This window comes from Histomonas meleagridis (genome assembly GCF_020186115.1).
Source record: "Histomonas meleagridis strain 2922-C6/04-10x chromosome Unknown contig_118, whole genome shotgun sequence".
Classification (NCBI taxonomy): Eukaryota; Parabasalia; order Tritrichomonadida; family Dientamoebidae; genus Histomonas; species Histomonas meleagridis.
In genome coordinates, this window is record NW_027150758.1 from 261,326 (window position 1) to 273,323 (window position 11,998).

Sequence of the window (11,998 nt, forward strand, 5' to 3'; positions counted from 1 at the left end):
ACATGTTACGATAGAACTTTTTGAAAGCAGATTAAATTGGAATTGATCGTTATAAACATTTTTGGTGCTTCAACAAATAAAAAAATAATTTAGCGATATTTTTTATTATTAATAGTAACTCTAGTGTTAATTTAATCACTTATAAAAAATTCTGTAAATTGTTGCACCAAATTTATATTATTTTTCAGTGCAAATTTATTTAAAAGTCCATATATGTACATCCATCCTTCTCTTATATAGTTTGGAGGTCTTTTCATTTTGTTTAAGTTTTTATCAGCGACTTTGAAATAGTAACAAAAAAATTGAGAAAACTCTAATTTACATTTGCTTATTATTGAAATAAATGAGTTATACACTGCCAATTCTAAATCATTTGCTTTTTTTATATTCTTAAATCGATTTTTGAGCATTAAAATAATTTCAGGCACAAATCTAACGACTGTTTGGTAGTGGACTTTAAATAAATTTTTCATAAAAATTTGTAACTTTTCAACTTCATTTTGCTTTAACAAAACTTTTGTTGGATCAAACTCTAAACACTGAACTAATTCATTCGATATTTTCATCTGATCAAAGTCATAAACCTCATTTAAAACTTTCCAGAAAATAGTGCTGTTGTAATCAATCTCATTAGTTTTGAAGTTTGTGGTATTTAGGTTAAGGGTCACGTATAACATTAAGTTGTATAAGTTTCGTGACATCAAATTTTCGATTTCATTTATCGAATTTTCACAATTTTTGATCGCGAGTATGACATCTAAGTCATTGATTTTCTTGATGTATTTATTTGATAATTTCTTCCAGAAATATATTTGGAACTCAGGATCGGAAATTACTGCCTCAATATCTCGAAATGTTTGAACCTCCGGACATTCAAGAATTTGATGATTTGGATTAAATGCATGATTTTCTTGATTAACATTTTGATTTTCTTGATTAGGATTTTGATTTTCTTGATTAACATTTTGATTTTCTTGATGAACATTTTGATTTTCTTGATGAACATTTTGATTCTCTTGATTAGAATTTTGATTTTCTTGATTAGGATTTTGATTTTCTTGATGAACATTTTGATTCTCTTGATTAGATGTTTGTTTCTTTAAATGGTCATTCAGAATTAGAAAGAAATCAATTGGATCGCATTTATATTTTTCGGATGTTTTAATAATTTGGTTAAAAATCAATTTAAATTTAAATTCATTTTTTCCGATAATATATTTCTTTTCTTGGAATAAAAATCCTTTTTGATATAATTCATCCAGTTCATTCATTTTATTACCAAAGTTTCCGCCCAAGTGTATATGAATTTGATACAGTGTTGTAGAATAATTCATTTTAAACGTATCTTTAAATGGTAAATTAACCAAACTTTGGAACTTTTTATCAGTAAAGTTAAGAATTATACCATGTAATAATTTGATTTCGCACATAGATGCATAAAATGGGAACCATGTAAAATATGGTGTATCCTTTTTTACCATGTTCATGTATGAGAAACTGCCGTAAACCCTCAAATCGAGTGGACGATAGAATCTTTGGCATGAAAATGTTTCCATTATCCGCTTAAACTTTTCACTATCAGGCTGAATGTTTAGAAGAAAGTTTGCAAAGTCATTGTCATAATAACGAATTTTGAATTGTGGTACTAAAAGTGTATCAATAAATATTAATTTAAATAAAATAGGATCAGTGCCTCGTATAATATTAAAATGCTCATATGTAAGAAATTTGCATGCATGTTGAATTGACAAAATAAGTTTTTCGAATGGTTCTATTTTTTCAACTGTTGAAAATGAATATTCGGCATATTTCTCAAATAAAGAACTTAGGAACATTGGATATGATTCGAAAAATGAGCTGCAAAGGTGACATTTAACTTTTGGGTTGCATTCAATTTGGAGTATTGTTTTGATAATTGCTACAGCAAAATTAAATGTCTCTGGCAAAGAATAGTAGCAAAAGAGAGATGGGAAAGTAACATGAGCAAATAAATATAAAAAATCTTCATTATTTTCAAAAAATTTTTTAATACTTTCAGTTAAATCACGTTTCCTGTCGCTAAGAAAAATATCAGTGAACGCATATTCAATAACCTGTGCATATGGGTGCTTGAATCTTTTACTAAAAATTTCTATATTTTCATAATTTTCATAAAGTTCAAATATTTTTGAATAATCGATTTTAAACTCTTTTTTGCTAAAATAGTTGGCAGTGATATAAGCTGACATTTGCAAATTTATTAATAGATCAATATAATGTTCAAATAAAGATTTTGCATAATTTTTATATATTTTGTTAACAGGATAATACCAATCCACTTGATTCCGCAACTTTAGTGCTTTGTTATATAAGGTTTCAGGTGGATCCTGTATGTTTGGCTGCATAAATATGAAGAAAAATGTAATCAGAATTGCGTCGTTTGAAATTTCAATATGTTAACGGTTATCCATATCAGATGGGTGGGCAGAAATTTGAAGGATATTCGTAACGCAACAAATTCAGATCATATGTTGATTATAATATATATGAAATATTTGTTTTTATAAGCGATAATTCCTATCTACGAGAAAATACTCAGTATAAAATTAGTTTTCAAAATTTCGAAATTACAATTGACGATTCAATTTGTTAACATAATTTATTCTTCTAGGGGCTATAATCAAATTATAGTTCATTGGAATATGGCGTTTTGAAAATCTTGTCTATTTTAGGAAATATATTATTGAAAATAGGATATATTAAGGCACACTTCTTAGGTTGTTTTGTACAGAAATTCTCAAAAATCAATCGAAACAATTTTCAATAAACATATATCATCAACCCTTGAAATTTAAAAGCAGAAAAGAGAGTGTGTAACAAAAAAAAATATCAAGTAAAATTTATGAAATTCTTCGAAAAAATGAAATTCAATGGGTTTTAGCAAAGGTTAAAAACTCATAGCGGAACGAGAATCGTGAAATAAACATTAAATTTTACTGATGTTTCAAAGTAAAAAATTTTGTTCTGAAAAAAAATTCATAAATAAATACATATTCTTTAAATTAACAAATAAATTTTTATTATATATTTTTACAAACGATTTTGTTACAATGATTTGCATTTTGAACATATGATATTAATATTCGCTTTATATCCAATTGTCATCTTCTTGTTGAACATATTCATCCATTTCATGTTGATCAATTTGTTCAAGCTGTTTTTTACTGTTGGATGAAAAACTTCTGGATAATATATGTGAGTTTTGTTGTAATTTTTGTTTTTGATTATGCCTAACAACAAAAATAACAATTCCAATAATTAATATAACAGCAGCAATTGAACCGCAAACAATACCAATTAAAGCTTTAGTTGAAATATTTTGATTTTGTTGAGTATATGTTTGAATAATAGTAAAATAAAAATATGAATAAAAGATATAATACGTGGAATATTGGATAATGGTATAATTATAATAAATAAAATCGGAATAAATAAATGTAGAAATGGAATTAGTCAATGTTTGAATGAACGATTTGGTTAAAAATGTATTGATGACTAATGTTTGGGTAATAGATAATGAATGTGTTAGTGTTAATGAATATAATGTATTTGATTCTATAAAAATATTTGACTTTGTAAATGTGTTTGAATTCGAATGAGAAAATGAACTTGATTGTGTAAATGTATTTGTTGGCCATGGATATTGATTACATTCACCGATCGATGATCCCTTGGAAACATTAAGGTTACCGAATGTTGTATCATTATATATATTTGATGTCATAACATATTGTGTCGAGATTTCACTAAATGCATAAGCATCTATAAATGGCAATGTATCACCTTTATAATAAATACAGCTGAGATTGCTGCAATCTTGAAATGCACAAAGTCCAATTGATATTATACCTTCACCAATGATTGCTGTTATTAAGTTTTCACATTTATGAAAAGCATAACTTTTAATGTAAGTTACTGAATCTGGAATTGAAATCTTTCTTAAAGAATTACATTGATAAAATGAATATTCACCAATTACTTTAACATTTTTTCCAATAATAATGCTTTCTAATTTTGTACATGAGTAAAATGCATGATTTCCAATCGAAGTAACTGAATCTGGAATAGTAATATTTACTAAAGAACTACATGAATGAAATGAATGTTCTCCAATTACTTTAACATTTTTTCCAATAATAATGCTTTCTAATTTTGTACATGAGTAAAATGCATGATTTCCAATCGAAGTAACTGAATCTGGAATAGTAATATTTACTAAAGAACTACATGAATGAAATGAATGTTCTCCAATTACTTTAACATTTTTTCCAATAATAATGCTTTCTAATTTTGTACATGAGTAAAATGCATGATTTCCAATCGAAGTAACTGAATCTGGAATTGTAATTTTTGTTAAATTTGAACATTTATGAAATGAATGTTCTCCAATCACTATAACATTTTTTCCTATAGTAACACTTTCTAATTTGAAACATGAGTGAAATGTAGAATTTCCAATTGAAGTGACCAAATTAGGTATTATAATATTTACTAAAGAATTACATTGATAAAATGAATATTCACCAATTACTGTAACATTTTTTCCTATAGTAACATTTTTTAATTTAGTACATAAGCGAAATGCATAACTTCCAATTGTAGATACTGAATCTGGAATTGAAATATTTATTAAATTTGAACATTTATAAAATGAATGTTCTCCAATTATTGTGACATTTTTTCCAATAATAATATTTTTTAAATTGTTACATTGATAAAATGCATAACATTCTATTGTTACAATTGAATTAGGAATTTCAAACTTTTCAGCAGTAATTCCTGCAGGATAACAAATAATAGTAGTATTATCATTATTATAAAGAATTCCATCATTTGAAGAATATTTCATATTTTTATCAGATACATTAATAAATTTAAGAACAGAACAACCTGCAAAAACACTTTCTCCAATTGAAGTGACTGATGTAGGAATTCTCATATCAACCAATGCTTCGCATGATTGAAATGCATTATTTCCAATATTTTGTAATTTAGAATTATCTTCAATAACAACTGCTTTTAAATTATAGCAATAATAAAATGCATGATTACCAATTGAAATCACTTCATTTGGAATAGAAATACTTTCTAATTTCTTGCAAGAATAAAATGCATGATTACCAATTGAAGTTACTTTATTAGGAATGGAAATACTTTCTAAAAAAGAGCAATAATAAAATGCATGATTACCAATTGAAGTCACTTCATTTGGAATAGAAATACTTTCTAAAGAAGAGCAATAATGAAATGCATAATTTCCAATTTCATTTACATTTTCCCCAATTAATACATATGATAATGCATTACAACCATCAAATAAATTACTTTCAATTGAAGTTACCATATCTGGTATTGTAATTTTTTCTAATTTTGAACATTTATAAAATGCATAACTTCCAATTGTAGATACCGAATCTGGAATTGAAATATTTATTAAATTTGAACATTTATAAAATGAATGTTCTCCAATTATTGTGACATTTTTTCCAATAATAATATTTTTTAAATTGTTACATTGATAAAATGCATAACATTCTATTGTTACAATTGAATTAGGAATTTCAAACTTTTCAGCAGTAATTCCTGCAGGATAACAAATAATAGTAGTATTATCATTATTATAAAGAATTCCATCATTTGAAGAATATTTCATATTTTTATCAGATACATTAATAAATTTAAGAACAGAACAACCTGCAAAAACTCCTTCTCCAATAAAAGTGACTGATGCTGGAATGATGATATCTGATAATGATGAATTTGAAAATGCAAAATTTCCAATGGTTTCTACATGATCTCCAATTATAACTGTTTTAAGATTAAAGCAAAACGAAAATGCATGATTACCAATTGAAGTGACTGATTGACCTATTTCTACTGATGTTAAATTATCCCATCCATAAAAAGAGTTCTCCTGAATTATGATTACATCACCGCTAAAATTAATGTATTTTGTTTGACTTTTATATTGATTTATTTCATCAAATTCACTAATATTGGTTATTGTAAGTGTAGAATTTGAAAAACATATTTCTGATGCTTGTTTGTAAAAAAGGATCAGTAAAATTGGAAGAATTTTATGATTAATTTTTTCTTTATAAAGTATTTTCCTTAAAAATATTTTAAAATAATTCATTACTTTAAATAAAAACAAATAAATAATAATAATAAAAAGACTTATTAAGACAAATAATGACAAATAAGAGAAGAGAAAGAAATATTTTGGAAGTAAGCAATTATGTTTAGATTGAACATTAATATTAATATTAGAAAATAGTGAATCAAAATAACGCGAATTATTTATGATGGACATAAGCGAATCAAATGATAAGATGGAAGGAATACAATATGGAAATATTTTGAACATGTTTCCAAAAAAATGACTTAATAAACAAAAACAAGTGAAAAAAAATATTTTCAGTTTTCTTTGCCCATGTAATTTTTTTATATGGAATATCTTTGATAATTTATTTAAAATGGATCTAAATTTGCTGAATTGATCAAATTTATTTGTTGTTAATACCACCTGTTTTGTACCATTAAGAATATCACATGATGAGTAGATGCATAATAAAAACAACATTGTGCAATTCCTGCTGAGACTTTGAGATTTAATTTTTGTTCAAGGCGGTCCATTGTGGTGAAGAATTCATCCAAAATTCAATATAGCCGATTACTATCAGAAATTTTGAATGTTATCGCCGTTTATATTATGAAAAAGGCGAATAGTCAAGTGAAATTCAGCATTTGTGGTGAAAAGTATTCAAATATGAATTTTCCTAACTATTCAAAATTTGAAATTCTTGATCAAGAGGATTTTCACTTTTTGATAATATTATGCGATTCGACGTCATTTTTGATACAACCGTCTGGCTGGATTAGCCTTTCAAATTTGAATACAATCAATTTTTCGCTGCTTTATCCATTCACAAATCCAATTCAATGGTTTACTGCTTATTCATTGATTTTCCTGCTTTCAAAACCTCGTCCACCAAAAGCAATTGTGTAGCGACCAAAGGAGCCGATTGTATTTGATTCTTCTTCACGCAATAATTGTCCCAAATTCCTTTTGTCTTCGGGTCCATCATCTCACCATTATCGATATCAATTCCAACAATTTGTTTTTTGTCTGCGGCGTTTTGTAGTGCAACTATGACATCAACAGCGTCGTGGCCAGCATTGTGAGCGATAACTCGAGGAATTTCCAAAACAGCTTCAGCAAATGCTTCAACGCCGAGTCTCTTCTTTCCGTCGACGTTCTTCTTGTACTCGTGTAAGTGCGCAGAGAGCGCTGCTTCGAATGCGCCGGCTCCGACAATGACTGCCTCATCTGCAATTGCATTATTGACAGCTCTAAGTCCGTCACGGATAGCGTCTTGCATTTGTTTGATGGTGTGGCTGTTTGGACCTTTGATTAAGATGGAAACGGACTTTGGATTCTTCAAATCTTCAACAAATGTAAAGTGATCTTCGCCTAAAATAGTCTCCCAGACATGTCCGGCCCATCCAAGGCAGTCTTTGGTGAGGTTCTCGACACTGTTTGTTTCGATAGTACCACATGCTTCATGTAATCGTTCCATATTACGACGTTTGGCACGACGTAATGCGGAAATTCCGGCTCTGTAAAACATTTCTAATGATGGTGGATCTATACCTTTCATGTTAATGACAAGGAAATCTTCGCCATTCTTGCATACTTCATTCTTTAAGTCAATGATGGCTTGAACCTTCTTGTCAACAAATGAACGTTCGGCTTTGACAAGTTTTTCGCGATTAACTGCGTTGGTTGCATTAAGAGATGTGTTAACTTCGGTATTTTCAAATTCTAATGAGACATTAAGTGCTAAGATATAACAGTTATGAAGATTACGCTTCATTAATGGATGACGAAGTCCATGATCTAATACTAAACCTTTGACTAATTGAGTATCATTTGCTAATTTGGTAAGCATGGAAAGTTGTTCAACCATAAGAAGATCGGCTGGTCCTTTCTCTGGTTTGATTGTTAAGACAGCATCAGTAACAATCTCTGCTAATTGGTTAACTAAATCTTGTGGAAGTTTGGTGCCAATTGAGGTGCGTGCAACCTCAAGAAGAACATCACGATTGTTTTGATCAATTTTAGTTTTGAATGAATCAAGGAATCGTAATGCTTCTTCACGAGCTTCTTCAAGACCGTTTGTTAATACACGTGGATGAACACCTTCAGCAAGACGACGTTCACAGTTCTTAAGAATACCATCGATTAAAACAATTGTTGATGTTGTACCATCGCCTGTATTATCATCTTGAGCAACAGCAGCACGTGCAATAAGCATAGCTGTTGGGTGGATGATGGTGAGGTTTTTAAGAAGAACATTTCCATCTTTTGTAAGTTGGATATCACCTGCACCACCAACAAGCATTTTTAATGTGCCTGCTGGGCCAAGATTTGTTTTGAGGATATCTGCTAAGCTATGAGAGGCGTTCAAGTTCATTGTCAAGGCTTGATCACGCCTGTAAAGTTCAGCCTGTTGGTTAAGCTGGGAAACAGCTGCCATTGTCCGTAAAGTGGCCGAAGAAACCGTTAATTGGGTTCGTTTTTATCCTGAAAACCGTCGCACGATAATGCTTACACAAAAGTGGCAACCAGCAAATGTTTCATTTCCCAAAGGTTGTCAATCAAATCCCTTTTCATTCGAAACAAAATACTCAGCAGTTCTGTCCAACAGCTGCTGGGTTAACAAATAATGAAGAACTTATATTATTAAATAAAGATTTACAATACATTTCGGTTCAAAAGATAGACCCACTGAATGAAACACATAGAATTTTTACTAAAAGTGAAAATGTAGAATCTCTTTGGTATTCTGAATCAAATGATGCAATTTTATTTCTTGAAAGAGATTCAAATGGAACAAAATTCAAGTTATTATTAAATTGGAGAAAAGGTGAATCAAAATCTCGACATAGCATTATTTTACCAGATAATTATATAAGTCCAGTTCAATGGTATTTTCCTAATCTTAATCCAAATGAATTACAAGTATTATTATTAGCTAATTTTGAAAAAGGAACCAGTGCAACTGCTCAAATTAATGGAAATTCCATTATTATAGTTTCAGATTCTGTTGCACTTATATGGGATATCTATGATAAACCCGTATTTAGACTTATTCTCATACCACCATTTCCCATGAAACCGTCCTTATTTAGTTTTCTTGGTGATAGTTTAGCACTTGTTAACAACAACAATCTTTTTTTATTAAAAATAACAAATGAACCTCAAGAGTATGATACCACTCCATATATTCCAGGTTCAGAATGTTATGAGCTAGAAGAAAACCAACTTACCATTGATTTTGGTGTCTCACAAGAGAACAAAAACTTTTCTTTTTTAGAACGTCATTTACCTAATCATATCGTTTCGGTTACTACGGTTTTTCGTCTTCATTTACCCGGTGAACCCATTAGTATTCAATTTATCTCATCGCAGACATTAATTTTAGTCACAAACAATGCTATTCTATCATGTAAACGTAGCACTAATAAAAATGGCAAAGAAATCTATGATCCATTAATGATTCAAACAAGTGATGGAGTCACTGATATATTATATAATGAAAACTTTTTAATATTATATAACAAAGATCAAATTCGGTATATTCCAAATCCAGATAAATCAAGTTTAGATTATTCATATGGACAACTTTTGGCATGCGATGACATCAAAATGATGAACATCAAATTCGTCTGCGCGAATAATAATTATTGCGTTATCATTACTACGTCTGATGAAGGGCCAGGAGTTTATATCCTCAAATTCGAAAAGATCGACGTGTTAATTAAAGCCGCAATTAAATCATCTTCAATTGACACAAAAATGATTGGACTCTTTTTAATGAATCAAAGTAATCCATTGTTTGCGGAGAATGCTTATAAGATTGCAATGGAGAAACTAAAGAGTAAAAACAAGAAAAAGATAAATGAACCCGCTGAAGCTGCGTCTTTACTCTCTTATGCGTTTAACACAGGAAAATTAAGTCAAAGAAAAAGAAAAAAGGCATTGAATGAAATAAACCATTTAAACCCAAAAATTAAAAGAAATTTCATAGAGAAAACAAATTTGAAAAAAGAAGAAATTACAACGGAAATGTTAAGTGAAATTTTACTGATTCAACCTTCAGATGTTGCTGTGATGAAATTGATACAAACAAGACAATTAAAGTGTAGTGTGAACTTACCAGAGTCTTCGATATTAGATTTATATAAAGCAATTAGAGCATCTGTTGAAAATGAACATGAAAACGCAAAACTATTGTTCTTAAATATTCCTGATTCTACTTTAACGTTAATAGATGATGAATTATTAACTATGATTTCAAAAGATTTAACATCTTCAACTTTGGTGAGAATTGGTAAGCCTGAATTCGCTAACAACGAATGGGATATTAATGAAAGAAAAGCTTCTTACTTCTTTTTACATGAAAGAGTTCAAGAAGCTTTAGAAATCGCAGGAAAATTTCTCGACGCGAATTGGCACTTTTCGGATTGGCCAAAAGTGCCAAAATTTTGCGGTTGGATTGAGGGAAGTGAAATGGTGAAATTTGTGGCGCAATGTATAACTGAGTATAGCGTTTTAGAGAACGATGTTCCTGGGTCGATTAAGAACATTGTTAAAGGAATTAATTTTGCTAAAACAAAACGGTATAAAGAAGCACTTGAAACATTTGGAGATACAATATTTCCATTAAGATTCTTAAGACAATTTGCAAAAACATCTGAGGATTGGGTAAAGGTAATGCAACAAGTAGAAGAAAATGATATAAAAGAAGCTGCATTTCATTTTCTTATTGCTAATTCTCCAAGAGCTGATTATTATTCAGCTGTTGAAAATTGCAGTGAATTATCTGCTTATTCCTCAGTTTTTAGGCAACTGAAAGAAGCAGATGAAAAATTGATTGTTTTAATCGGTGCATCTCTGACATAATAAACTGTACAATGATAAAGAATATTCATTTTTATTAGGGATTTAACACGTAACTTTGCTTATACTTCAATCATTATTTAGTTTATAAAATAAACTCAAAAAAATTATAACGTTCTCTTTTGAAAAATGTATCGTTATATTGAAGTTTGAATTCATTTTGGCCGGTAATTTAACGAGTTTATGAAGCGAAATATGTGGTTAATTTTGAATGTTAATTTTTGCCACCCCCTCAATTGCATTTCATATTTTTTGTAATATTACTTATAAACTCATTTTGTGAAACTCTAACAATTGAAAATGATGAATATATTTTAGAGGGTGATTACGAATCATATAAAGAAACAACTACAGAGCTTATTATTGGTTCAGGTGTTAACGCTATTGGAAATAAAGCATTTTATCATTGGGACAAATTGACCGATATTGAATTGTCTACATCTATTACTACTATATATGATTATGCATTTTATTATTGTACCGGAATCAAATCAATTGAAATACCATATTTTTGTACAGGATTAGGTCCTTATGCATTTTTTGGATGCGAGAGTCTTGAAAGAATTAAAATTGAAGGCAAACAAAAAAATTTAATCATTATTGCTTTTGTTACTATAAAAGTCTTCAATCAATTGATTTAAGTGATGTAACTCATTTTGGAAATTATACATTTTATGAGTGCACTTTCTTTAACAGAGATTACTTTTTCTTTATATACTAAAGCTATTTCAGCATTCACATGTTATGGTTGTATAAAATTAACAGATATTACACTCAAACGTAAAAAGTACAATATACACGAATCAGCGTTTGAATTATGCACATCATTATACTCAGTCAATCTTCAATATGTTTCATATATTAACTCAAAAGCGTTTACACAATGTAGTTCATTAAGATGTATTTATTATATGGATATGTATGAGCCAACTATTGCAGATGATGCATTTGATGATAACATTATAGTCATTGGGAATAAATTTGGAAAATTCA

The 11,998-nt window shown here is 29.0% G+C and overlaps 2 protein-coding genes across 2 annotated transcripts; one reads left to right on the forward strand and one right to left on the reverse strand.

Moving 5' to 3' along the window:
- Positions 1-6,986: 6,986 nt before the first annotated feature.
- On the reverse strand, positions 6,987-8,579 carry GO595_000918 (T-complex protein 1 subunit zeta 1; the record flags this gene model as incomplete). Its single annotated transcript, XM_067922846.1, has 1 exon — positions 6,987-8,579. The coding sequence occupies one exon, from the start codon at positions 8,577-8,579 to the stop codon at positions 6,987-6,989; it is 1,593 nt and encodes a 530-aa protein (XP_067778861.1).
- Positions 8,580-9,214: 635 nt separating this feature from the next.
- On the forward strand, positions 9,215-11,008 carry GO595_000919 (uncharacterized protein; the record flags this gene model as incomplete). The annotated part of the gene is made up of 1 exon (XM_067922857.1): positions 9,215-11,008. One exon carries the CDS (start codon positions 9,215-9,217, stop codon positions 11,006-11,008), a length of 1,794 nt encoding a protein of 597 aa, XP_067778862.1.
- Between the last annotated feature and the right edge of the window lie 990 nt (positions 11,009-11,998).